This window comes from Onthophagus taurus, chromosome 11, assembly GCF_036711975.1.
Source record: "Onthophagus taurus isolate NC chromosome 11, IU_Otau_3.0, whole genome shotgun sequence".
Lineage (NCBI taxonomy): Eukaryota > Metazoa > Arthropoda > Insecta > Coleoptera > Scarabaeidae > Onthophagus > Onthophagus taurus.
In genome coordinates, this window is record NC_091976.1 from 22,239,827 (window position 1) to 22,267,474 (window position 27,648).

The following is a 27,648-nucleotide window of genomic DNA, read 5'->3' on the forward strand; positions in this document are numbered from 1 at the left end:
AGCCAATCCGTTCCTCCTAGAATAATGAAGACTACTTATTTGGATAGTATTGCACGTTTTACAAAAAAACCTTTTAAATTCGATATATCTAAATGAAACATTATCAGCTATTATAGGTACTGCAAATTAAATCGGGCAAATATGGACTTTATTTCCTATATTATTGTATTTGCATTCTTCATTATCATCATCAACAATAGCGGTACAATTTGTGTCCTGATCTCTAGAAATTTCTAGAGGTTTCGTAACGAGAGCAGAAATGTTCGACTGGTTCCGGGACTGACGGCTCAAATATTAGGAAACTGAAGAACGAGATAATGATGAACTAGACAGGTGGGAGTAGTACACGCAATAGCATTCGTGTATTTGGTGCACCAGAAAAGGAGCATGAAAAGGTGTCGTTATTTAATAAAAAATTGTTTTTCTTGCTTAATCATTGTTAATTTCGTTAACTACCGAAATAGAGTTGCTGTCTATAAAGCTGACCATAATAAATGACACAACATTATTGTTTGATACACTAACTCAATATTTAGTTGACGTTTAGCACTTATGCAGTCAACATATTAAGTGATGATTGATTCGTGAAGAACGAAGAAAGAGCGCAGGTGGATAAAATATTGTCTTAAAAAGTGGAATAAATACACTCATAAAATTTTTTTGAGCGATTTATGACTTGTTACGTCATTCTTTTTTCACAGTGCACATGATATTAGGTACTAGTCTGTTGACTAGACTTTCTACTGTCCTGATTCTTTGCGTACTTACAATGCCATTCTACACTAAGAACTGTTTTATGCCCACTTAAACTTTCAGTCTGTGTCCTATCTGGCTATTGTCCAAGAGTTGGATTGCTCCCTCATTAATATGATGAAAAATTCTTGGTCGTACCGTTAAGCATACTTCTGAATTTCTTTTTCCATCGTAGCTACTCCAAGATTTCTGTCTGATTTCTTCATTTGCACCATCCCTTAATACCTCGTTTTGGAACCTTTGCCTAATATTGATAATAATTTTTTTAGTGCAACCTCATAATTCTTGGCCCAAACTGGTTTAATGGCTTGTTCATAAATCATCTATAAGCCAATACACTGTTCTATATTTCAGTTCTGGTTCTGTCTTCAATGTTTCTACGCACAGCAAGTAGTGCAGTATCATCTGCAAAGGTAGCAGTCACCGTTTAAGATATTTGGAGTAGATCTCTAGTGAACAACAGGTATAAAAATGGACCTATGACACTGCTTTGGGGAACACCGGCATTAATTTGGAATATTAATTTCAATATTCACTTTCAGAGTACTGTTTTGATGTTATATCTTTTAGCTTGGTTTCTAGCATTTGGTGCTAGACCTTATCAAATGCTTTTTCAATTCCTTCCAGAAGTTAGTACGTACAGAATTAAACTTTTTAATTATTTGCTACAGCAGCAATTACTCTAAGATAAAACTGAGATAATATTGCACAACACTACCTACAGACGATAACATTTTTCCCAATATTGCACAATAAAAATCAAAACTGTTTTGATTTACTCAACATATTGCACAATCTTTCAATATGATCAATAAAAGGTTAATATAAGTGTGCAATATCAAAGAATGTGCAGTAATGTTCCTGCGTTTTGCAGTTTTTGTGTCACTTTCAAGATAATAGCATAGCAGCTAAATGAATTGGACTTAAATGAACTGCCTTAGATTATGACGATTGTGGTAATAAAACAGAAAGGCTTTTTTCTAAATAACTAGATCTTGTTGGAACAGACGAAGAAGAGCACCATTGCATGAATTACTTCGTTCACTTCGATTTTGATATGCAGCTAAATACATATATAGAATCATTTGGTTATGATTCACATGAAGTCGATAACTTAATAACTTGTGTGGCATCTTTTTCAACTATTATTAGCCATCAGTATTTGACTACATCTAGTTGTAGTTAGTGTAGTGAAGGCCATTCTTAGTTTTAATGGTATACAACCAACAACACCAATAAATAATTTTTGATTTGGAACATACTTTGGTAATTATTCTTGTCTGGTACTCCAATACATTAAATTTTACTAACTTAGTATTTTATTTTAGTTTAAAAATTTAAAAGAGATTGATAATACATAAAAACAGTTTACTTAATGAAAAATTTAAATTATTTGCAGATACCTTGAAAAAAAAACATTTTGTTACTGTTTTATAATAATAAATTACCTTGAAATAGCAAATATTTTAATAAATTACTTTAAAAAAACACCAACAATAAAGTTAGAAAATAATTGTATTGCGTTTTAGTGAATATTACAGAAAGACATTCTTTTTATACACAATTTCAATGAAAAATGTACAAATTCGATGTTAGTTACACATTTGATAACGAAAAAATATATGTCTAAAGTCATTTTATTGTAATCAATAATCATAGTACAAAAGGAATCAAATCGCACAGCCTAAAGACATAAACCTAGTATACAAAAAAAGTTGTGTTAAAAATAAGGCACATCTTGAATAAACTTCAATAAAAAAAATTGGAAATGTTATTTTATAATTTAAACGAATGTAGTTGTGTTATATTTAAAGTTGTGGAAATTGTTTGTCATCAGTGAAAAAGTTGTACTTGATTCAGTTAATTTAATATGTGGTGTGCAGCACCCAAAGCCCAACTAATTTCATGTCCGTTAATTTTCTTGTAGAGCTATATTAGAATGAAAATTAATTAATAATAAATTAATAAAACAAAAAAAATCATTCTTACGTAAATAGTTGTATCTGGTCCCAATCCAAATCCTTTATGCAATAAAGCCCAAATAAACGTCAAATCTAAACACATGAAAGGTTGTTCAACATTCGCTGTATTACAAGCATTTTGAGCTGCCTTTTCAAATTCGTTCAATTTAATTCTTCCGCCAACGGCTTCATCAATTAAACCAACTTCCGAAGCACGATCAAAATAATAACTAAATGCAAATATATTTAAAGCTGGTAACTCAGCCAAAGGTTTGGCAATCGAAGAAACATATTTAATAATATCTCCGGAACATTCTTTATAATTAATAACAGGAACATCAAGATCAACAAAGGTTTCGTCACCCTTCATATGGACTTTTTGATATTTTTCATCTGGTCCACTTACAAAATAATCTTTTCCAGCGAAATGGAATTTTTTATTTTTAACCACATGATTAATACAAGAACTGGTAACTTCAGTCTTTTCCGGCTGGTTCAAAGTAATGATATGTTTACGAGCTGCCATTAAACCCAACCCTAAATAACTGTGCGTGTAAACCGGTAATGTTCCAGCAGGAGTTAAAGCATCATGAATGTACTCTTTAGCAGCCAAACTTGAAGGTGTCGCAGGATAAAAAGTGACTTGAGTTGAACCCCCACCTAAATCTAAAGCCGCAACCGTCGTTTTTGGATCATAAAATTTATCCAACAAAAAATTCACTGTAAACCATGAAAAGATTCCCTCATCAACTCCGTCCATTATCGCTACAGATTCGTCGTTTGTAATAAATGGGGTTTCTTTGAAAAGTTTTCGAACAGCATTTAATAAACCATCCGCTTTATCTTCAGGTAGAAGTCGCAAACCAGCCGTTGCTTTAAGTATTAAAGGAGTTGATGACCAGTATTGTTGAGGAATTTCTTTTTTTGCTTTTTCTATTAACGATGCGATACTAGCAGCACCCTTTAAAGATTAAAAAAATATTTTTCAGTAATCTAGCACTGAATAACAATTAAAACTAGAACTAACACTAGACCTAGAATTAGAAACATTCGGGTTTAGCCGTGTGTCTTCAGCCGAAATCATAAAGTAGATATCATGAAAAAATCAAAGATTTGCCATTATCTGCTAAAACAGTACAAGATAGTACTGCAAAAATGTTTTCAAATGTAACATATATGCAAGTGGAGGACATTCAACTGGCTTCTGCCTTATCACTCGCTATTAATGAGTCTTGCGAGATAAAAGACACGGCATAGCACAAGTTACCCTTTTCGTCAGGTATCGTCCAAGGACCAAAAGAAGAACTGCTAGGATTACCACCGCTCTTCGGAGAAGATATAGCAAGACAATGGAATCGATATAAACAAAATGGTTTCTATAGCAACTGCATAGAGGGTAACATCAATTCTTCAGAAAAAAATAAACCACGAAATTTTATATGCATAATTCAGCAAGAAACGTTCAGTACGCACATTTCTTCGACGTGTTGATGTTATTGCATCATTTAGAGAATATGTGGTATGAAATCTATCCACAGTTGGACGGATGGCTTGCTCAGATGAATATATCTATAAGTTATGCGAATTGATGTTTGATTTTCAAAGTAAATCTGGATAATTTGGTAGCGTTGTTCAAGCGTCAATCTGTTCATGATGATTTGCCAGAGTATACTGATCATAAATATTAAAAAGTGAGCGCAGTATGACAGTTCGTTTGACAGTTAATCCTTTCGTAAAAACACCGTCTAGATACCACAATGAAACTAAATGAACTAAATCTAAAACTGCAAGGAAAGGACAGTATATACATAGTTCATCAAGAAGCGCTTTGTGCCCAAAACATTTCCGGCCGAAATAGTTGACGTCATGAACATGGTAATTATGATTATTAACAGCATCTTGGCAAAAGCACTCTACCATCGTCAGTATAAAGATTTCCTTGAAGAAATAGATACAGCCAGTTTTCTGACCTACTTCTGTACAATAAAGTATGATGGCTTTCCAGAGTTAACGTATTACAACGTTTTGCTTTGTGCTTGAGTGAAATAAAAACATTCCTCAATAAAAAAAAGCGTTGACCATCCCAAATTGGATGAAGACAAATGGCTGCAAAAATTCAACTTCATGGTAGATACCACAATGAAACTAAATGAACTAAATGTGTCGAGCTGAAGATTTAACTTCATTAACTCAATTTCGCAACCACACACCAATGATCTATATGGCGCGAAAGACTTCTTGAATCCTTTCCTGAATTCGAATACCTCTTTTAAATTTAACATAATTACGGAATCCGTGATCCACTTTAAATGAATTAAAATCTAGTGCAGTGGGCTTCGATGGAATACCGTTACAAATTCTGAAAATTTCATATCCATTTCTGTCAAAATTTATTGCACATTTGATTAATACCTCAATTGAGCAATCAACCTTTCCATCTTACTATAAAATTGCGGCGGTTCACCCTATTTCTAAAGTTAAAGATCCCAAATCCTTTAATGATCTTCAACCAATTAGCATCTTATCGTATCTTACAGTGATGATCCTCTTAGATTTCAGTAAGGCTTTCAACACTGTTTGTCATTCATTACTACTATCTATACTGCAACGATTCGGTTCGGCGGAATCTGCAATTAACTTGCTTCGAAGCTACTTATTGGATCGCAAACAATATGTACGATTGCATAATGAATCGTCCTCATTGATGATACTAGGATCAAGAGTTGCCCAGCGATCAATATTATTACCACTCCTGTTTTCTATTTATACAGCTCATCTCATTAATGTTTTTCACATTTGTAACATTCATTTATATGCAGACGACACGCAAGTGTATCTTTCAGTTCCTCCAGATAATTTTGATGATAGCTTAGTTCTGATCAACAGGGAAATTGACTGCTTTTTCTCAGCTTGCAGAAAGGTTTAACCTGACGTTCAAATATACTCCGACTGCGTTAATATAAATATAAATGGACAACTTCTCCCGGTGGTTTCTAAGGCTCGTAACCTTGAACTCCACCTTGAAACTGATTTAAGATTTCGCAAACATATTTCTTATATTCTCCAAGCGGCTTATGCTAAATTAAAGGCTTTTTACCTCTGTCGACACAAAAGCAACGTTATGCCAATCGCTGGTTTTATCTCAATTTAATTTTGCCGATATGGTGTATGGGCCTTGTTTGTTGAAGGTGGATCAGCTTCGTGTTCAGCGACTACAAAATGCTTGCCTGCGATTCATTTTTGGTATTAGGAAGTATAATCATATATCACACAAATTGGCCACATTGGGGTGGTTGAACATGGATGTAGGCAGCTTCACTGTGCCGTTTTTTATCATAGAGTTTTAACCTCAAAAACACCTGAGTATTTGTTGGACAGAGTATGCTATCGAACTGATGTACATCATCTGAACTTAAGATTTAAAGGTCTTCTTACCCCTCCGGCGCATAAAACGGAAATTTTCAAGAGTTGTTTCAGTTATCAGAAGCGTGTACAATGGTATCCCTGACGATATCAAGTTGCTTCCGCTGTCCCGGTTTCGGAGGTCGATGTTCTTATCTCTACGCTCGCAACAGAACCAACAGTGATTTAAGTAATTCTCTCCAGCATGTTTCAATTCAGTTTTTATAAAAAAATAAAAAATTCATATTGTTCTATTGAACTGTATTCTATATTTCTATATGATATTGGTCTTCGCGGGCGACATTGGATGCTTTCACTTGGGTCATGATGATGGAGTGTTCAGTTTTTATTTTTATTTTTTTAATTATTATGCAATAGAGTAGTTTTTTTGTTTTACCGCTTCCTTGCGTTGGCCTCTCATGTGGTATTATTGTTAATTAAAGTTTGAGCAGAACTTCGCCTTTTCACCTAGATGTTTTTAATTTCTCTAATGTTGGATTAATATTTTTTTATACATTACCGTTTCATTAATTCTTTATTTGGAAATGTAAATTTTTGGGTGAAATAAAGTCATTATTATTATTAAATCTAAAACTGCAAGGAAAGGGTAACCCAAACTACGCCTTGCTTGAAATAGTTTGTTTCAGAAAAAAATGACTTCTTTTTGTTGAATCTGAAGCAATATCGCGATGAGACCAATGCAACTATTGACACGAATTACTACAGTATAGGTTTAAAAAACATGAAGGATGGATTTGCTGAGAGATTTGAGCAATTCAAAACAAACAAAAGCACTCTCGCGTTTATAGCAAATCCTCTCAACACAAATACAAATGAGATCAACATTGAGCCATTTGGAATTGATGCTGGTTCGCTTCAAATGCAATTGCTAGATTTGACCAAAGACTTGTGGAGTGGAAAGTTCACAGAACTCAAGAGCAAGTTGGAAGAGTTGGAAGTCACAAGTGGACCTCATATTCGGCCATTAAATAGTCTTCCAAAATGCTACAGTGGGGTGAAGAAGTTGGCATATGGAGTACTGACAATTTTCAGTTCGACATATTCGAACAAGCAAGCGTTCTCTTGCATGAATATAATAAAAAGTAAAGTTAGAAGTCACTAACAAATCTAGAATCATGGTTGAAACCTTAAACAACAAATTTTAAGCAAGATTGATATATGTAACTATCTATATTTGTGTTTTCATATGAATAAATATTATTTCATATTTAAAGTAAAATGTAGTGGCTCTTTAAAAACTGGGAAATGTGCTAGTGTTAGTTCTAGTTTTAGTTAGTAGACCTAAAACTAAATTCCCACATATCTGAATGAACTTATAGTACAAATGGGTTAAACTTATCACCAATTTACCTATCAATTCATAACAATCACATTTTAATTTTAATTGTTATTAAATGAACACATTTTGATTAGTTATCATTCTTATCAATAATGAAATTACACAATGTTATCTAATACTCATTTTATAATCAAGGAAAATTACCAACAACATTTGTTGCATTCTTTGTACTTACCTCTTCTGGTTTATCTGCAAAAAATGACAACCCAGGTTTGGTAAATTCAAAAAGTTCTTTATCTAAAATTAAATGATCATCCAAATATGCTTTGTGGAATGTAAAAGCTAAAACGCGTGATCCCGTGCTTCCAGCGTCTATAACAACAGCATGAACTGGCTTGTGGTACCCCAAAGCTTTAGCCACTTTATCGATGGCTATGTGCTTTAAATGACTTGGAATGTAATCAATATACATAACTAAAAATAAAAGAAATTAACAACATAAGTATTAAAATTAAGATATCACAAATTTCTAATTAAACTTTACTTGTAAAAATTGTTAATATCATCGCACTGAGTATAAGGCAAAATAAAGACTTTTGTAATCCAGACGTTTCGGGTTTTTTTGATTTTCTATGTCGTACTTGCTTCCCATTTTGTTCTTTTCCCTATAAAAGAAAAATAAAAATGTTTAATAAAACTTGAAGGAAAGTGAGGTTATGTTATAGGACAACTCATCAAAAAAACTCATTTCCAAGGTCTTTACTTACATATAAAAGCGGTTGCATGAGTATTTTTTAATGAATTAAAATGATATTTAACAAAGAAACTTAATTAATTACACACAAAAGAATATTTGTCGTTTTATCGAAAAAATAATAAACAAAAAGTCAAATAAAATCACGTAAAGATAACTCACCTCTTTCCTGCGCCTTAATCCCGAATTATTCATATTTTATTAAAAAGAATTTATTAACGAGAACTTTTTAAACGAACAAGAAATTCCACTTTGAATCCTCTGCAATTGATTCACACGAGTGTGACAAACAGCAATTATGAAATTACTTTGCAATTTTTCTATTATCAACTTGTGATAACTCGAATTACAATTCACGAAACCTTTTTATCATTCCTCTGCTAGTATTTCCCAACAAAACCTTAATATTTCAGACACTTTTTTCGTTATAGAAAGTTAGTTTTTTATAAAATGAATTTACAATTTTGCTTATCGTTTTATATTACACGCGAGGAAATAATTTAAAGAATTTAAAATAAATAAGGTCGTTTAAATCGTTAGAGAAATATCGTTTATATAAACGTTAGAAATTTTAACTGTCAGTTTGACAGTGATATGTGTCAAAAATTCTAACCTAATTTTTAAATTAAGCGCCACAAGTGTCAAAAAGAAAATGTTTGTTGTCAAACAACTCGTAGATCAAAATGTTTAAATTTACCATTTTACAGCAAATAATAATAATTAATATTGGTAATTATTGTTATCGCATATTTTTATTTTACTTTGATAATTCTGAATGAGATTGAATTGATTTTTAGGTTAGGGATTTAAAAGCCAAAGAATGTATTTAAAGGCGTGTGCAAGCTCTTTATTTGTAGTTTATTTAGGAATGTTATTTTATAGTCCATTATGTCTTTCTTTTACATGGTTCAATATGCTTTTATGTTGCATTGTTATTTTTGCTGTAATTGCATCCGTTTGGGCACACATCCTTTTATCGTCTCATCATAAAACTGGGGCTGGTTTAGAGTACATACAACAGGAATTTGAAGTGTTTAGAAACAAGCTATTGGTAAGTCTTAATGTGTTTTAGTTAAGTTTTTAAAAATAATTTTTTTAGATTAATTATGATACCATAAAAGGCAACTCTCCTCAAACTCATCTTGCAGTGGTTTTTGGAAGAACCTTGGACAGTTTATTACAGCAATTATTGGATTATATGACCAGGGACTACATTTTTTATTATTATGATAAGTATTCTTATAAAGATTTTTGTATTCGTGACAATATAAAGTAAGTTTGTCTGGTGTTATTGTTCCAAAAATGAAACATTGATATTTGGGCTTTTAGAGAAGACTTGTGGGGGGCAGTACAAGTTTTACATGATAGATTTTCTAGGATTGACCATGCTAAATTACTCGCCTGTGATTTAATTACAAAAATTACTAGTCATTTTGAAAAAATTAGGGAAGCTAAAAGTTTAGTGTATGTTACATCAATCTTTATTTTATAAAGCAATAAACAGATGATGTTTTAGTATTGACAGTGATCATTATCCACTTTTTAAACTTTCCCCACATCTCTTATCAAGAGAAAGAGAACTGGGATATTTAAGACTGGTCAGTGAAGTTCTTATGATGTTTTTATTGCCAAGGGGTTATTTGTTATCTCCAGCTAAATATTTTTTGAGGGAAGTTATTGCATGCAAAGTTTTATATCCAATGATTGATAATATAACAGATCCAGATTATTTTAATCAAAACGTAATAATTTACATAGAAGCACAAAAAGTAACAGCAGCTATGCATAGAAAAACCTTCGAATATGCAAACAGTTTCGAGGATTTTTTAAAAATGATACAAAAATCAGACGATATTGAATTATTAAAACGTTTCCGTTATGATATTGTTACAAAAATAATGCAAGCAACAACTTTACAAAACCTAAAACGTGCAAAAGGGGTTGACGCAGATATGGAAAAATCATCAAGCTCAACCGGAATAAACAAATCAGAAATAAACGCAGCCAAAAAATTAAAAAGATACATCAACCAATTAATGTTCGCTAAAAAGCAATGCGAGAAACGTTTGGCCCAATTAGGTTGGGATATTGGGTTCCAATATATCGAAGATAAAGTGCTACCTTTATCTTCGATATTATCCAGCGTTATAGGAAGGCGATATTTAACTCATTTCCTTGAAAATGTTGCAAGCCAAGGATTAGTAGGTTATTACATTTCCGTTGAGGAGCTAAAAACAGCGCAACGAAAAAGTTGGCATCAAATCGGTGCCGAAATTTTTTACACCTTTATTCGACACCCAACGGCAGAAATAAAAGTTGAAAAAAATACCAAAAAACGAATGGAAGCCTTTTTATTAGGCGATAAAGGGCCTGAAGTTTTTTACGAAGTCCAACAACAAGTCGTGCAAATACTCGAAGAAAAATATTACCAACCATTTATTAACAGCGAATTTTATAAAAAAATGTTGAGCGAAATGGAACACGAAGTAACCGAAGTAGATAGGGCGAGTTTTAGCGAAGAAAAACCGGGTTCTGGTGACTCAATAACGAATCACGATAACACTTTGCACGTTGGTGATCATTCAAATTACGCTCGGAAAAAATTGGATCAATTACAAGAAAAGTTAAACACAAAATCACAAGCTTTACAAGCATTAAAAACATCGCTTAAACCCGAATCTAGGGTTTTAACCATTTTAGATAAGGAAGTCCAATGGTTACAAGGTGAAAAACGACAATTGGAAGCTCATTTGGCTCGAACGGAAATTTGGGGGGAAAATTTAGGAAAATGGAGAGCAGTCGTTCAAAACGCCGAAATTCTCCCGGAAAAAGAATCATTACTTTTCGTGATCGTCGTTGATATGATTGAACAAGGAACGAATGAAGATGAAGAAGAAATTAGTTCTGGTTGGGTTGTGTCGAGAACGTTGACGCAATTTCAAGAGTTACACAAAAAATTGCGACCTTTGTGTTCAAATTTAAAAAATTTAGAGTTACCTTCGCAAAGCTTTAAATTTTTATTTGGTAAGAGTGATAAAAATAGTTTGGATAAAGCTAAAGGACAAATTCAAAAATATTTACAAGTAAGGAATTATTTTTAAAAGTTTTTTTTGTAAAATAAAACCTTTAGAAGAACATTATTTTATTTTAGAACAGATTTTTCATTGATTTTTTTTTAATATTAATCATATTTAGTGTCTGAAATGACTTGTTCATGGTCTATAAGGTGAGGAGGAATTTGAATCAGACTCACAAACAAAGTTCTCAGTAGTTTTATGTCTGTAAGGATCTTGTTTTATTATAAACTAAATGAAAATTTTCATCTTAACGGAAATTCTGACATAATAATAGTATTAATTCCAATCTTTGTTACAGTTGTCTCTTCAAGTTCCAACCACACTTGAAGTAATGTGGTAACCTTTAAGGTCTAAACGATGTTTTTACCTAAATTTTTATTTAAATATCAAAATTTCTATCGTATTTCACACAATGGAATTTTACATGATCTTTAAAAAATGATTTTACTGAGGAGGAATGAGACATAATCAGTTCAGATTGTGCAAGTTCCATCAAGATCTAATCGTTTCTTTCCACACTTTTACTAGGCTTTCGATTTATTTCCTGTTTTTCATATAACACTTGTTCCTCTCATACCTATATTTGCCCATTATCATTCAGTTCCTTACTTTTCGTCAATTATCTTGTGGGGATTTATTCTTTGAACTTATAAAGCATATTTCATTTCCCATTTTCATTTCTTCATCCCCCTTGTTCCTTACTTTTTTTTAAGTAATTTTATTGCCAGACGATTTAGACGAGTTTCACCAGACAACACAGGCATAGGTGATGAGTGGTCGAATGAGGGTTTTATAAATTAAGATAGTGTTTTCGCATTTAAGCCTTGTTCTTCTGTTTATCAAAGGATACAGTTGTTTCAACTTTCCGTAACCTTGATTAATATATGGTACTTCTAAGTTAATCTTGTGTCAAGGAATAAGCCAAGTTATTTGACAGGTTCGTCCAAGTCGTTCCATCTAATAGTTTCTCCGTTAATTGTTAATTCCGATGGGCTTTTAATTCGTTGGTGTTCAGTCGCATCCTCGAGATCAGAGCTTTGCGCTATTAAGGCTGTATCGTCCGCATATGCTAGCATGTAAATGTTGAACAGGTTGGGTGAAAGGGCGCTGCCTTAAGGTACACCAGCGAATATTTTTCGGATAAGGATTCATGAATTTTAACAAAGCAGGATCGGTTTTTAAGAAAGGATATTAGTATTTGTTTGATATTGGTGTCAAGATCCAGGTGTAATATTTTATAAATTAATCCGAGAATTGAGAATTGCTGCATTTCAAATCGGTTTTCAATTATGTTCGATAATCGTTGTAATTGATGACCAAAATTGGAAGTGTGGAATCACATTCATTTCGTTTAATACTTCAGTTAGGCTGTAATTAATTACTTTTTCTAAGATTTTGGATAATGTAGATAATAGGCTAATCGGTCGGTAGCTGGTAGCTGTTGCTCTTGAACTTCGCTAGTTTTGGAAACATAAGTACATGTTCGTGTTTCCAGCAGCTTGGAAAATAACCTTGTTCCAGACAGGCACTGAATAATCTCTTCAAAAACTGCACTCCTTTTTAAAGTTGATATTTCATTAGATTTTCTCGTGATTCTTGTTGTTGCTTTCCATATTTCGTGACTATTGGGTTCTATGTTTTTTAAATATTCCTTTCTTATTTGTGGTGTAGACTTGGTTGCAGGGTTTCTCGTCATTTGCCACTGACGTTGTAGGCTATTTTTCTGATTTATAACAAATTGGACTTAAGATGGTGGGAGATAATTATCAAACTGCGGTTTACATTTAGGAAATTATGATTGTTTTATATAAATATTGATGGTTTCTGTGAGAAGTTGTAGACTTTGATCAATTGATTTTTGGGTGTAGTCGCTATTATTGAAATTATTCTCAAATTCATCTTTAGTCAACAGCCAGTTAGTTACTAGTTAGTTGTTATTTTTGGTTGGATACGATGAGGTTTTGAATCATAAAATCACAGGAAGGTGATCAGAATCCAAACAAAACCACTTGTTGATTTATTAATTTATTGAAATTTTTGGTCAATGCGATGTCTAGAATGTCGCGTTCGCAATGCAGTTATATATAGAGGATAAATTTAGTAGTAACTACTATACATTGCGCAACGGACTAAAGGATCTACTAAATTCTTGTGTAGTAATATCCGAAATCAAAAAAGTTAAGGAAAACGATTTTCCTGTCCTGACGTTATCGACTGGACTTCTTCGTCTGGATAAATTCTCCTCAATATCTTTTAGTATAAAACAGTCTTGTTTTAGTTTTTCCGGGGTACTGTAGTATCGCCTATGGAAATGCAAAATAATTTCTTTACTGACTGTTGAGTATCTGAAGGACTTTGTATTATGCCCACATGTACACATGCCCACATTAGTTTATCACGGTTTCTTTTCCACGATGCTGATCGTATGTGTACGTGTTTTATCAGTTTCTTCTTCAATGTTAATTTCCATATTACACAATGTAATAACCACATTGAACAAAAATTCTGCGTTTCTATAAGATACTTAAGGAGGTACCATCAACCAACGCTGCCGAACATATGATCATAAATGTTGTAACTCATGCGCAGTGGATTTGGCCGCTTTTGATGCACAAACAGCAGTAGATTTGGCCCATTTTGCAACTCAGATCAAAATTTAGGCAAAAATTTAGGGATATGGTCTGTTTTGACACAAATGAGAGAGGGAAAACATGCAGAGAGCCATCTAGAATTGCAAAATAAAATAAAACCGAAAATGACTAATTGTGGATTTAGCTCTACATCTCCAAGCTGTGTTCTTACTGTTTATGTCACCCAACATCAGAATTTGGCGGTTAATTTGATGTCCTCCTCAATGAAGGGTTTGTTGAATTGCTTGTAAGCACTAAAGATCTTAAGGGTAAAGTTATCAGTTAGTGTAATTTTTATACCGATAATTTCAATATTACTGCAGTTAAGTAAAGGGAGTTTTTGATTCGTGAACTTTTTCTTAATTAATATAGCCACCCTTCCGGAAGCTATGCGATTATTTCTGTCCTTACGATAGATTTTGTAACCAGGAATTGTAAAATTTCTCTGATTTGGAGCTAAGTGTGATTCAGTGATACATGCAACGTCAATGTTTTTCTCTGTAAAAAAGTTATTAGTCTATTGCTTTCGTTTTTAATTCCGTTAATGTTTAAGTTGAGTATTTGGAGATCGTGCAGAATTATATTTGCGTTATAAATCATTTTTCTGGAGATTATTGGAGAGGTTTGTTATGATGAATGTTTTTATTTGGTGCAGAAGTGGTTGTAAGTATGAAAGTATGGCGGATATTATAGTATTCTCGATGGGATCAGTTGAGGAAGTTGTAGGTTGATTTAAATTTTGTGGTGGATTTGTATTTTTAATTTCATTTGCGTAGGTTTTATTGCGATTATTAGAAAGCTCTTACTAAAATATTTCTCCAAGACTTCATTTTCTACGTGCTCTCACTACACATTAGAACTTATTTACCGTCAGTGGAGAAAATTGCTTGCTCTTTTACCATTTTCACTTGCCATTGACTCCATATATACCATTCAATCTCCTTTATCATCAACAGCCAGCACAATATATTCTTAAGATTTGTGCAAGTATCAACATAGTCTACAATGATAAAATTCATTTCTAATCAAATCTCCACGGAAAATGTACGGAGTTCTCTCAATCCAAAATACCTCTATAATTAAAGCTGATTATTATTAAAACCCCATAACTTCTTAAATCCTCAAAATTTCTCGAAAAAAGATTACTGATTTTTTAGAAATTTGAAAATTTTCACAATTAAATTCACGATTCAAATTGGAGATTTCTAAAGGTTTTATTTTATTAAATACACTATATTTTTGTTAATAAATATTCTTTGTAGTTCATTCTTGAAGATGATCGTTTAAATCAAAGTGAAGCAATTTATTCATTTTTAAGTCCAAGCTCTGAGCATTTAAAACACACGACCCCTTCACCAAAAAAATCGAAATTTTCATTTTCAACGTTATTTAAAAGGTAAACAAACCCAATTTTTAATTAAACAAAATAGTAATTTATTTTTGAAATATAGTAACAACGAGCAAAATTCTCGAGATACACCATTTACACTTCGAGAGAATGAAGAGGATGATTTATCTCAATGTTTAGAGGGGTCAAGTATTGATACGGTTGATTCTCGTTTAAATGGAGGTGCAAAAATAATTGATGATGGAAAAGATTCGATAGCAGAACCTCTTTATTCGTTATTAACTGAAATTTTTGATATGCGGGGTTTGTTCAAATATTTAAGAAAAACGTTGATTGCTTTTGTGCAAATAACTTATGGTAGAACAATTAATAAGCAAATTTATGAGACGATTTCTTGGTGTTTTTCCGAACAAATGATGCATTATTATATAACGTTGGTTACAAAATCTTGGTGGCCAGCGGGAGTTTTAGCGGAGCAAAAGCCATCGAGATCGGAAGAGACGAAAAAGCAGACAGCTAAAGAAGCACGGGAACAGTTTATTTTAAATGTACCTGAAGTTTTAGTCACTTTAGTAGGAGCCAGCGCGGCTAAAAATGGTGCCAGGAAGATATTTGATACTTTACAAAATAAAGCAATGAACAAACAACTTTTTTATGTTAGTATTATTATTTTATTAAAAGAAATCAATTTTAACTTACCACGATTTTATCATTTTTAGGATTTATTTGAAACAACTCTTTTGGAGGCATTTCCAGAGCTTCAATCACACTTTACATAACACTCCACAACGTTACATTAACAAAGTTATTTTTCTACAAGTGACTAACACAAAATTTCTATATTAAACAAAGAAAATCTTTATCTTCCTTAGTATTTAAAACTTAGAAAAGAAAAAGTTATTCGTGTCAGTATTATCTACTTATTCCACAGAATAATTACGTACAAAACATACAAAAATTGTAATCTACATAGTTAAAATGTTTCGTTACACAAATAGAGTAGCTTGAGTATGGCTTTTACTAGATATTAATAGTATTCTAGCTTTTTTCTTTGTGATAAGCCTAATTATATTGATAAGATTTTAGAAATGGTATTATTTTGGCTACTTAGAATAGAGCTGTGTAAATTGTTTTTTTTATTTATTGTGTATGTACATAATCAGTGTTTAATAAAACATATCGATAATGTTTTATTTTTAATTTCTTAATTAGATCTTGTAAAAGATGAAATCAACAAAGTGATTTTATTTGACTGAGATAAAATTTTTAAATAAAACTACATAATGTAAAATAAATAAAATTAAATTTATTTAATATAACATCTTTTAGTTATATATTTATAATAAAAAACTTAAACAAATTGTTTTAAAACTAAATCAAACAATAACGCAACATAAACATATGTATTTTTAATAAACCTAAATTAATGCATTTTTAAATGTCTATTCAAATGAGTTTTGGATGTAAACCGTTTTTCACACAGATGACAACCATAGGGTTTCTCTCCTGTGTGAATTCTTGTATGAATTTTGAGTTGTCCAAGTTGACTAAAACCTTTATTACATATTTTACAATCATATGGCTTTTCATTAGTGTGAACGCGTTCGTGCATTTTGAGTAACAACTTGGAAACAAAGCTTTTTGAACAATGTTCACAATTAAAAGGTTTTTCCCCTTTATGTATGCGTTCGTGGATTTGTAAATAAGACAAAGAATGTAATGCTTTTCCACAAAACTTGCATACATATCTTGTTGTTTCATCGTGTGATTTCAAATGACTTTTAAATGTAAATCCACATCTGTATACTTTAGGGCATAGAGTGCATTTATAAACAACGCCTAAATGTGCCGAATTTTTATGATTATTTAAAGCACCTATTGTTAAATATCTTTTATCACAATCATCACATTTAAAGGGATGATACGTTTTATGATGAAGCTGGGTCATATGTTGCTTTAGACTTTTTAATGAAAAAAATATAGAATTACAATCAGTACAAGGAATAGTTTTTTGTTCAATGTTTTGATTATTGTTAGATAAAGGGTCTGTTATTGTTACATTGTTGGCAGTGGAATTTGATTTGTTTGATTCCGATGGATCTATTTTTTCATTGCAACTTGTATCAACATTAACAAAATTAGGTATAGGATTATTTGTGGCATCTTCATCATTGTTTATATGTTCTAATTTAATTGGAATGTGATTATCCATGTTTTGATCTTCATCCTGCTTCTCATCGTTTTCATAAGATAAATTTTGTTCTAAGGAATAATCATGGTGAATCAACACTTCTTGTTTAACATTACTTTGAGAATTCTCCAATTTCACAACATTGTCTTTAGAGTCACTCTTGTTAAATTCATCGACCCACATTTGTAATTGTTTTTCTGCACTCACACAAGTTGTTCTAAATTCATATAAAAGGTCCAATTTGTTCATGCAATGATCACATATGTTTTTTGGTAATTGATCTTCTTTTAAAACTGTAATCGACAAACATGCTGAGATTTTTTGATTTATTTCGCTTATATTATTATGTTCCTCAAATATCATTATATTAGCCTCATTTTTGACCAAACATAATCGACATAAATTCATAATTTCGTTAATACTACACATTGTATTTGTTATTTTCCTTTAAATTCATTAATATCGTGAAAATACTGCTTTTTTGCCCAAATAAACGTCAACATATAAGTACGTAACCTCTCTATTATAAAACCATATAAAACTAAAATCCCTAAACATTTTTTATCAAAGAAATTGTATACAATTTCTGTTTTTTAGGCAATACTTTAATATTAATTATATGTACATATGTTGTAACAATATTTCTCAGCAAAATCTACGTCTAAGCATTTGAACTAATATGCACGCAACATAATAGAAGAATATACAATATTGAGGTGAAACTGAAAGAGAGTAGTTTGAACAATTTGAAAAACAACTTTATATCAACAAGTCAAACTATTCAATGAACACCTTTGAAAATGTTTTCTTTGGACCATGTGTTGTAGATTACATCAGGCAGTATGCACACTGAATGCCTAAGTTGTTCAGCTAAAGATTGGAATCCAACCTGAAAACTGGGTCAAGTACCTACATAATAATAAGGTACTTAATGTAACCCCAAAGAAAGAAGTTTTAGGGCATTAATTCAGTTGGCTTGAGACACCAAGACCATCATCACCAACCCATTGTCATTATTTATAGGTACCTGCACGAATTTGTTTGTTGAAATTTACTGTTTGTATCCTTATTGTTGAATACTTAAGTATTTCTAACATTCTTATGAATAGGTATCCCAATTTTAAACTTCTTCCTCTTTCAGGACGCGAATCGCCTGTTTAGTTTTGCTTCCCTTTATCAATTCATACATAATTGTGTTGAATTGTTGAATAACACAGGATTGAGACTGTCACCTTGATGAATAGTTATTGTTTTCCAGGATTGTTATAACATCTTTTAGTTACACTCTGCTGAAAGTCTTGGTTAGATCCACAAAGCAGAGGTAAGCTTTGTTCATGAACAATTGGTATTATTCCTTTGGTATGTTGTCTTGATTTGGAGTTTTCCTGTTTTTTGAGCTTTCCCATTGTCTCTCTTACTTGTTCTTGCGTTATTTGCTCGTGTTTTTCTGGGGAGTTGTTTTGTGTTTGATTTCTACTGTCGTTTGTATCAACGCTGGAATAAAAACGATTATGCAAAATGTATTTGGAAGCATTATAGAACATTTTGTAATAACAAAACTTTTTTCCTCAGTTTTTAGTTTTTGAGATATAACCTAAATTGATGATTAAAACGTCAAAACAGCGATTTTTGAGATTATAATCAATTAAGTTCGAAATAATCAACGCTGAAATAGAAACGATTAGGCAAAAAGTTTTTGGAAACATTATAGCACATTTTGTAATAACAAAACTTTTTTCCTCAGCTTCTAGTTTTTAAGATATAACCTAAATTGATGATTAAAACGTCAAAATAGAGACTTTTTAGATTATAATCAATTAGGTTCGAAATAATCAACGCTGAAATAGAAACGATTAGGCAAAAAGTTTTTGGAAACATTATAGAACATTTTCTAATAACAAAACTTTTTTCATCCGCTTTTAGTTTTTGAGATATAACCTAAATTGATGATTAAAACGTCAACATAGAGACTTTTTAGATTATAATCAAGTAGGTTCGAAATAATCAACGCTGAAATAGAAACGATTAGGCAAAAAGTTTTTGGAAACATTATAGAACATTTTGTAATAACAAAACATTTTTCCTCAACTTTTAGTTTTTGAGATATAACCTAAATTGATGATTAAAACGTCAAAATAGAGACTTTTTAGATTACAATCAATTAGTTTCGAAATAATCAACGCTGAAACAAAAACGATTACCCAAAAAGTTTTTAGAAACATGATGGAACATTTTCTAATAACAAAACTTTTTTCTTCAGCTTTTAGTTTTTAAGATATAACCTAAATTGGTGATTAAAACGTCAAAATAGAGACTTTTTAGATTATAATGAATTAGGTTCGAAATAATCAACGCTGAAATAGAAACGATTACGCAAAAAGATTTTGGAAATATTATAGAGCATTTTCTAATAACAAAACTTTTTTCCTCAGCTTTTAGATTTTGAGATATAACCTAAATTGATGATTCAAACGTCAAAACAGCGATTTTTGAGATTATAATGATATTAATGTAGTGTTATGCAACCAGTATATCACAACATTAATTTATCATATTACTCATTTATTTTTAATGTTTAAAATTGTAAAGTTTGGTGTAATACATATAATTTTACATTCTTTATCCAAAAAAGAAATTAATTTAAATAATTAAATTCGAAATTATAAATAGCATAGCGCCCTCTATGGAATAATAGCTTACAATACTTTTTTAATGTTTACTTTAGTCTTAACCTCAAAGTTTAATCTCGTTCAACGTTTCTCAAAAAAAGTTAGTGTAAATCTTTAAATTAAGATGTTGGCCAAAAAGGTAAGATTATATTTGTTTATTATTTACTTTAATACTAAATTTAGTTATTAATATACAGCTATTTTACTTAATAACATCAAAAAGCACAACATTCCAAAAATGTGCTTCTTTAAACAATGTAAGGACTAAAGCCTCAGCTACGATGCAAGAACCCACCAAAGTCGAAAAAAGTAGTCGATTTTTATGAAAAGTTAAATTTGTCTAATATGTTTTCAATTTTTAGCTTTAAATGCAGTTCAGTTGTTAGGTCGAGCGGGGGGTAATCCGCAATTAAAAGGTTCCGAACAGCACCCTATGGTGGTGTTTTCTTTAGCGACTCACACGAATTATAGGTATGAGTCGGGGGAATTTTTACAAAGAACTGAATGGCATAGAGTAATATGTTTTAAACCTGGTTTAAGAGACAATATAATGAACTTTTTAAAAAAAGGACAAAGGGTTTATGTTAATGGAAGGATTACATATGGGGAAATTAAAGGTGAGGATGGTTCAATGAAAACCACAACTGCCATCCAAGCCGATGATATTATTTTCTTTCAACAACCTCAGCAATAACTAAATTGTTAATGATCTGAATGTATTTTTTTACCATTTTTTTAATAAGTAAATAAAGTAGATTTTCAATTTAAATATATGTATTTCAAACATTATATGTTAACAATGAAACGCGTGTTTTTTTCTATAAAAAAGAACATTTTTATTTTAAACAGCGTTTTTTTTTTAAATCTGAATGGGTTTTTGTAACACATAATACAAGTTACTTATTTTAAAACGAAATTAAAAATTTAATATGTACAAAGTAGAAACTAAGACGTACTTAATTGGAACAAGAACCAATTTCACAAAAAAAAATAAAAATTCGATTCAAATTAAAGCTACGCAGAAAGGTATCGCCAAGCGGATACCTTGAGGCTATTGCTAAGTTTTTCGTTTCGAAAAAACCCTACGAATTAAAGTTTCAATATAATTAATATATTTATTTTTTTTAATATTTACAAATTCACATTATTTTATTATGTACAACATCATGAAATATATAATATACTTTATTATTTTTAAAACATCACACTGTTTTGAGTCAATTATTTCAGAGATCACAGAAACAGAGCTGGAAGACGCTCTCGTAATTATTTTTTTATGGCTTTCAAAATATATTTGATATTATTTATTATTATATATTCCAGGTTTTTGGAATGTTTTTTTTTTTAAATCTTTAATTTATTTAACTTTTTAACATTATCCATTTTTAAATTTAGACGTTTTCAAAAATACTCTTCGCTTTTTCAATTTACAATGGCCCCAAAAATATATTGTGTATAATTTTTATATCAATTTCTTTCAAAAAGTTGATAAATTTTCCAGTCTATCTCTTTACAATTATTTTAGTATAATTTTTTTTTTCGTTTATTGTCTACAAAGAGCTGCCCTCGTCGGAAAAAGAGCATAAAAAATTTCTGTGTCCAAATATTTCCTTCTTTCTTCTAAATAAATATCTTTTGGCACGATTGTACGACTCGAAGTACCACACTTCTTTAGTTTCGTTTAGCTTTAACTAAATAAACACTACAGCTTATTAAAAGTCTTTGCACAAATTATTGTAAATTTTCCTTTCTTTCAATTGGCACCTTACTTAAAAACTCACTATCATCGAGTTTTTATAAATTAAATAACTTTTGTATCTTCTTCTTTAAAATATCCCGCATCCCGCATTGTTGGTGTATCTGGTGAACAAACTATATTTACATGTCTGCTACTGTTACTACTTAAATCCGTTGGCATATCCATACTAAGATCCGTAGGTTTTTCTTCATATTCTTGTGGCCTACGCGTTTCATGTTCTATTTCTACAGGTTCTGTTTTAATTGTATGTTGAGCCACTAAATGTTGTGGTGCTGTTGTTCTTGTTGGTGACATTTGTTGACGAAGTAATGATATGTTTTTTATATTTTTCAATTCGGTTGGATTTCTTAAGAATCTATAAAAAAGAATTAATATTATAAGTAAGAAGGTTTTCACAGCCAATGTTAATTAATCTAAAAATATCACTAGAACTAGAAATATTCTGGTTTAGTCCTCTTGAAAAACGCATTTCTAAAGACGAATGTTTCTAGTTCTAGATCTAGTGTTAGTTCTAGTTTTAAACTATCACTAGAACTAACGCAAGACCTAGAACTAGAATAATTCTGGTTTAGCCGTCTTGAGAGACGTGCGACTAAACCCGTATGTTTCTAGTTCTCGGTCTAGCGTTAGTTCTAGTATTGTACTAGCACTATCACTGAAACTAACACAAGAACTAGAATCATTCGGATTTAGCCGTTTTGAGGGATGTGCGGCTAAATCCGAATATTTTTAGTGCTAAGTCTAGTGTTAGTTATAGTTTTACACTATCACTAGAACTAACACAAGACCTAGAACTAGAATCATTCGGGTTTAGCCGTCTTAAGAGACGTGCGGCTAAACCCAAATGTTTCTAGTTCTAAGTTTAGTGTTAGTTTTAGTTTTACACTATCACTAGAACTAACGCAAGACCTAGAACTAGAATCATTCGGTTTTAGCCGTCTTGAGAGACGTGCGGCTAAATCCGAACGTTTCTAGTTCTTGGTCTAGTGTTAGTTCTAGTTTTACACTAGCAGTATCACTAGAACTAACACTAAGATGAACTAGAATCATTCGGATTTAGCCGTCTAAAGAGTCGTTCGCCTAAATCCGAATGTTTCTAGTTCTAAGTCTAGTGTTAGTTTTAATTTTACACTATCACTAGAACTAACAAAAGACCTAGAACTAGAATCATTCGGATTTAGCCGTCTTAATAGACGAGCGGCTAAACCCGAATATTTCTAGTTCTAAGTCTAGTGTTAGTTCTAGTTTTAATTGTTATTCAGCGTGAGATTATGGTACATTTTTATTGAACTGAAACTAGAACATAACACTAGTCTTAGAACTAGAAACATTCGGATTTAGTAGAACGTCTCTTTAGACGGCTAAATCCGAATGATTCTAATTCATTTTAGTGTTAGTTCTAGTTATACTTCAATAGAAATATACAATAATCTAACGCAATCTAAATATTCAACTAAAACTAGCTGTCTTAACGAACGCATGGCAAAACCTGAAAGTTTCAAAACTTTTGCGGAAAAAATTAAACTTACTGGTAGCAATGTCTTTCTCCTTGTACTTTCTTCAGAATATTTACTCTATAATAATATCTTAAAGCTCGAGACATTTTGTCATAGTTCATGCTAAGATGATTCTTTTGGATTCCCCATAATTTTGCTAATCCAGCGGGATCAACGATTTTGAAAATTCCTGTTTCTCTATTTTTCCAAGCAATGTAATTTGTGTACCGTTGAGCGGGATCATTCAAAAGTTGTTGGAGGAAATCCCAAAGTAACCGTCCATCTATAACAATGTTGTTTTATTAATTTCTTGCTTCATAATTATTGTTTGTGTATACTTACTTGTGTTTGGTTCGTGCGATTCGTTAGATGGGAAAAATTCTCTTCCCATTCCTTTAAAAACTGGGCTGGAGACTGCTTCTTTAGGACTTCTTGGTGCAATGGCTGGTAAAGGAGGTGGTAAGGAATAAGCACTTGGTGTGTTTGGTGGGCTTGTTTTTGCATCGTTGTAACTGTCTTCGTCAGAATCTGATTGGTTGCTTCCGCTTCCGTTACTACCGCTGCTTCCAAAAATCGAATGGCTAAAATTGTTGATTGCACTTTCGACGTGTTGTGGTGAACCTGATTGGCTATCAACGGAAGGAGCAGGGCTTAATGTAACCGAGTTATTTTGTACCATTAAATGTGCTGCTATATGGTGTGGGTGAAAATTTTCTGAATTATTTTGTGAAGTAATAAAAGCCCAATTTGGTGTGGGTGGTTGGGAATGGGGCGAAAGTGGATACGGATGTCGCGATGTTGGTGTGATAGGACTCGATGGGAGGCAGCGTTGTAAGATGTTTACTTCTCGCATTAATAATTGGAGGACGTTGTGGAGTACGTCTCCAGATCCGGGAGCTCTATCTGCTAAATCTGTGCGCGTGAGCAAACACATCGCTTTTCCGTTCATTTGAAAACGATCCATATCGATCGGTTGAAGATCATATTCCCTTTCAGCCCATCTAAGGAAACTCGTTACATCTTCTCTGGACCAAATTCTCGGATCGGAAGGTAAAGAATTTGGCAATTGACTCTTATAATCTAAGAGTGGCGAAGAAGGTGGTTGGGATTGTGGTAAAGAAGGAAAAGGGTACCGCCAGAAAAGATCCGTGTTAAACGGAATAGGAAGCGGAAGTCGATCCATGGCGTTGGCTCCTGTTGGTATTGGAGGTAGCGGTCCTGGAACCAATTTCATCTTTCGATTCCTTGCCCCGGATCTGCAACATAAACAAAACAAGTATTAAGAAAGGTGTTAAATGGGCGGAAAAGAATTGACGTCATGATTTTTTTGCGCAAAGTACGCACGACTGTACCGAAATAGATTATTGTTTTCTTTCCAAATTCCATTGTCTATTTCCGTGGAACGCCTCACAAAAATACAACACGGTCCGCTAAAATCCCGGGTTAAAAATAGAAGACGGTCGGCACGGTGCTTTCGGAAAAAGGCAACTTCGAAAGGAGCAGGAAGAAATATGTCAATGTCACCTCGAACCTATAAGGTAACCGCGTTGTTCACTTCCGCATCGCTAAGCCACTCAACGGGAGCAACACTTACTGAACCTTACCCGGACTCAATCACAAATAAACGATTATACTTATTATTGTGATCGAAACCGGTTCGCGTTCGCTTATCTTATCGTTTTACTTCCTCCAACTAATTCCACGCTCAACAACGTTGATAAACGAGAACGGGAAGTTCGAAATAATCGTATAGGTACCTAAGTTGAAGTGTGTTCCGAGGATAGCATAGTTCGGATCCAGGTAGAAGAAGGAAGGTAGAGGAACAAAAAATACCGACAACCGAGAGGGGCATTTCCGAACTCTCGTAACCCGTTTTATCTCTTCTCTATAGGAGGCTTCGGAAAGACGTGGGTGATTGCCCGCTTCAAGGTTAATAATTAAGAGACGAGATCCTGTTTCCTTCTACGTACAATAAAGTAGGAGGAATTTTTGAAAAAAATAAGTAAATAAATACCCAATTGTGTACTTTACAATACAATTTCCAAGAAAACGAATTAGTATAGTTCCGGGCAAATTTCTAAAAACAATTAGGGAGCTCATAATACACAAATTTCATATTATTTATAAATTACTTTAAAATGAATACCCGCAATTACGTCATCGTGCTGTGGTATTTCCGGTATAAATAATAATGGAATTATAAATCGGTTTCCGCATTGTTCCGATTACGTCATGAGGTTTATGGATTTAAAATAGTAATAGTAGGAGGAGAAGGCGAAAAGTAGGAGAAGGAAGTGATAATAATTCCATGTTGGATTTTATGAAACAATCGTTCCAAGAATTTGAACACGAAAAGGAAACCCCGCAAGGTTAAACCTCGTCTCTGGCGCACAAAAGCAACAGGTTGTTTTGTTTGCAGCAAACCGGATGCGAAGCCGCTTCGGGTATTGTTTCCTCCTTCCGTCAAAAGGAACCTAAATAGGAGACTTCCGGATATGAAGATTATAATAATAATCACCTTTGAATTTTGGATGCCGTTAATGTCCTCTGGTAGCGAATATGTTCTTCACACTTAGGATTTTTAAATCCAAGTCCAAAAAGTTTTTGTGAACACTCAAAATTTTGGAGCAAAAAATGAAACTTTAAACACTTGAACAGTTTATGTTATTTTTAAAAATTTCCTTTTTTGGAAATAATCGTCACTTAATAAAATAAATTGGCACTTTATTACAACCACCAGCGACTTAACTCGCGTCTTTTTCTCTCTCTATCGAATTTTTCGGCAGCTGTCGTAGTAGTAACTGTGACTTGTCTGATAGACGGCCACCTTACCACTGGAACGTACTGTTTGGGATCTGTTTTTCGTCCCGTCGTGCTGTGCCCCGTGAGTGCGGGAGTTGGAGTTTGGTGGGGGCCCTGAGTCCACACACACATACAAAGTCGACGTTGCCAAGTTTCCACACCGGATCTACACTTGCTGGTGGGGAGGGCATCTACTTGTCGTAGACTTCCTCCTCCTGCTAAATCTGTTCGGTCCCAGAGTCTCAGTAATAAATTCACTATGTTGGATGATTGCAGGTGGCTAAACCAACAATCTTAATACAATGATATGACACAATGCACACAATTTCTATCCAATTAAACTTTATGTTCATTTTTTATATTTTCTAAATTAAAGTATAATTGGAAGAAATCAAATTGAAATTGATTGGAAATTGTAACCGACGACGACGTTCACAGTAGGCGGCATTCGTTTTTGCCAACCAGGAAATGTTCAAAAGCAGACGTAATCCTGTCGCGGAAATATAGTTTCATAATCGCCCTTTATATAAACACAGAGACATGCATGGCTATGAAAGCGTACGAAGTATGACACTAAAACGTACTATTACTTACGACTTTAACAGTAAAGAAATTGGCATTGGCGGTTTCTTAAAACATAAAATTAATCTAATCGTAGAATTCCCACATTAGAAATTCCCAACTTACTTAACTTTAATTCCTCCATGAAAACTCTCTATTAGATGATCCAGTTGGAATTTCCACGCTTGTATTTTTCGAGATACAACCTCAAAATGTCAAATACATACTGCTAGCAGAAGACGGAAGAAAAGAATAACAACTTTTAAAATATTCTACACTACTTGGAAATTTTTTAATATAGCTGATTTATATAAAACCTGTGCTATGAATATTTTATTTGTTTACTTGAATAGAATACCACTTATGTTTTTATAAAATGCATTCCTCTTTGGCATTCTTCTTCCACATTTCAAAATTGTTACAGTCATAAACCCACACCTACAGGAAAGGCATTTGCGGAGGAATTAAAACTGCTGCATTTCTTAAAATGGATTTCCCATACAAAGGACAAATTAGTCAACGGACATACTAATAATAATGCGTAGAAATACTTTAGAAGCAGTGTAAAAAAGGAAACGAATTCTAAACTACCTGATTTCTGGATTCATAGAAATTCTTTAATAACTTAGAAAAACCAGAGTACAATAAAAAATAACTTTATCGTAGCATCCTGCCTTCTCTAAGAAAGCCTAATAAAGGAGTTACGAGTTTCATGTTTGGAAATTGGCTAAAATGTGAATTAATTTCTTAATTCAGTTTTTAACGTTAAAAAGTTAGATGGCATTTCTAATCCTCACCTTTCTAGTATAACCAATAACTAAACTATCCCTAGTTTTACTGGTATGACAAAAATTAACATGGAGTTGGCAAGTTAATAAGTAATCCAATGTTACTCTAACATATCTCCTCTACCTACCAAAAATACGGGTTGCACTGGCAGATCGT

The 27,648-nt window shown here is 32.4% G+C and overlaps 5 protein-coding genes across 8 annotated transcripts; 2 read left to right on the top strand and 3 right to left on the bottom strand.

Annotated features, from left to right (window-relative positions):
- Window positions 1–2,250: 2,250 nt before the first annotated feature.
- LOC111418128 (ectonucleoside triphosphate diphosphohydrolase NTPase) lies at window positions 2,251–8,454 on the bottom strand. Of its 2 annotated transcripts, none has more exons than XM_023050588.2 (5): window positions 8,333–8,454; window positions 7,961–8,081; window positions 7,652–7,890; window positions 2,743–3,675; window positions 2,251–2,682 (listed from the first exon to the last, which is right to left on the bottom strand). In XM_023050588.2, exons 1-5 carry the CDS (start codon window positions 8,363–8,365, stop codon window positions 2,614–2,616), a joined length of 1,395 nt encoding a protein of 464 aa, XP_022906356.2. In that variant the 5' UTR covers window positions 8,366–8,454; the 3' UTR covers window positions 2,251–2,613. The 2 variants fall into 2 exon arrangements, with proteins under 2 accessions (XP_022906356.2, XP_022906357.2); XM_023050589.2 differs by lacking the exon at window positions 8,333–8,454 and adding an exon at window positions 8,184–8,281.
- A 353-nt stretch (window positions 8,455–8,807) lies between these two features.
- Window positions 8,808–16,084, top strand: LOC111418127 (sorting nexin snazarus). 2 transcript variants are annotated; one of them, XM_071200275.1, is made up of 8 exons: window positions 8,808–8,899; window positions 8,968–9,221; window positions 9,270–9,442; window positions 9,500–9,634; window positions 9,687–11,253; window positions 15,140–15,273; window positions 15,329–15,881; window positions 15,945–16,084. In XM_071200275.1, the coding sequence occupies exons 2-8, from the start codon at window positions 8,991–8,993 to the stop codon at window positions 16,002–16,004; spliced, it is 2,853 nt and encodes a 950-aa protein (XP_071056376.1). In that variant the 5' UTR covers window positions 8,808–8,899; window positions 8,968–8,990; the 3' UTR covers window positions 16,005–16,084. The 2 variants fall into 2 exon arrangements, with proteins under 2 accessions (XP_071056376.1, XP_071056377.1); XM_071200276.1 differs by having other exon boundaries at window positions 9,696–11,253.
- A 427-nt stretch (window positions 16,085–16,511) lies between these two features.
- On the bottom strand, window positions 16,512–17,918 carry LOC111418095 (zinc finger protein 136-like). Its single transcript, XM_023050544.2, has one exon. It carries the CDS (start codon window positions 17,843–17,845, stop codon window positions 16,649–16,651), a length of 1,197 nt encoding a protein of 398 aa, XP_022906312.2. The 5' UTR covers window positions 17,846–17,918; the 3' UTR covers window positions 16,512–16,648.
- A 2,217-nt stretch (window positions 17,919–20,135) lies between these two features.
- On the top strand, window positions 20,136–20,854 carry LOC111418083 (mitochondrial single stranded DNA-binding protein). Its single transcript, XM_023050529.2, has 3 exons — window positions 20,136–20,224; window positions 20,283–20,394; window positions 20,448–20,854. Exons 1-3 carry the CDS (start codon window positions 20,210–20,212, stop codon window positions 20,777–20,779), a joined length of 459 nt encoding a protein of 152 aa, XP_022906297.1. The 5' UTR covers window positions 20,136–20,209; the 3' UTR covers window positions 20,780–20,854.
- A 332-nt stretch (window positions 20,855–21,186) lies between these two features.
- On the bottom strand, window positions 21,187–26,210 carry LOC111418082 (anterior open). 2 transcript variants are annotated; one of them, XM_023050527.2, is made up of 4 exons: window positions 25,859–26,210; window positions 23,683–24,596; window positions 23,374–23,623; window positions 21,187–22,199 (listed from the first exon to the last, which is right to left on the bottom strand). In XM_023050527.2, the coding sequence occupies exons 2-4, from the start codon at window positions 24,572–24,574 to the stop codon at window positions 21,887–21,889; spliced, it is 1,455 nt and encodes a 484-aa protein (XP_022906295.1). In that variant the 5' UTR covers window positions 24,575–24,596; window positions 25,859–26,210; the 3' UTR covers window positions 21,187–21,886. The 2 variants fall into 2 exon arrangements, with proteins under 2 accessions (XP_022906295.1, XP_022906296.1); XM_023050528.2 differs by lacking the exon at window positions 25,859–26,210 and adding an exon at window positions 24,693–25,444.
- Between the last annotated feature and the right edge of the window lie 1,438 nt (window positions 26,211–27,648).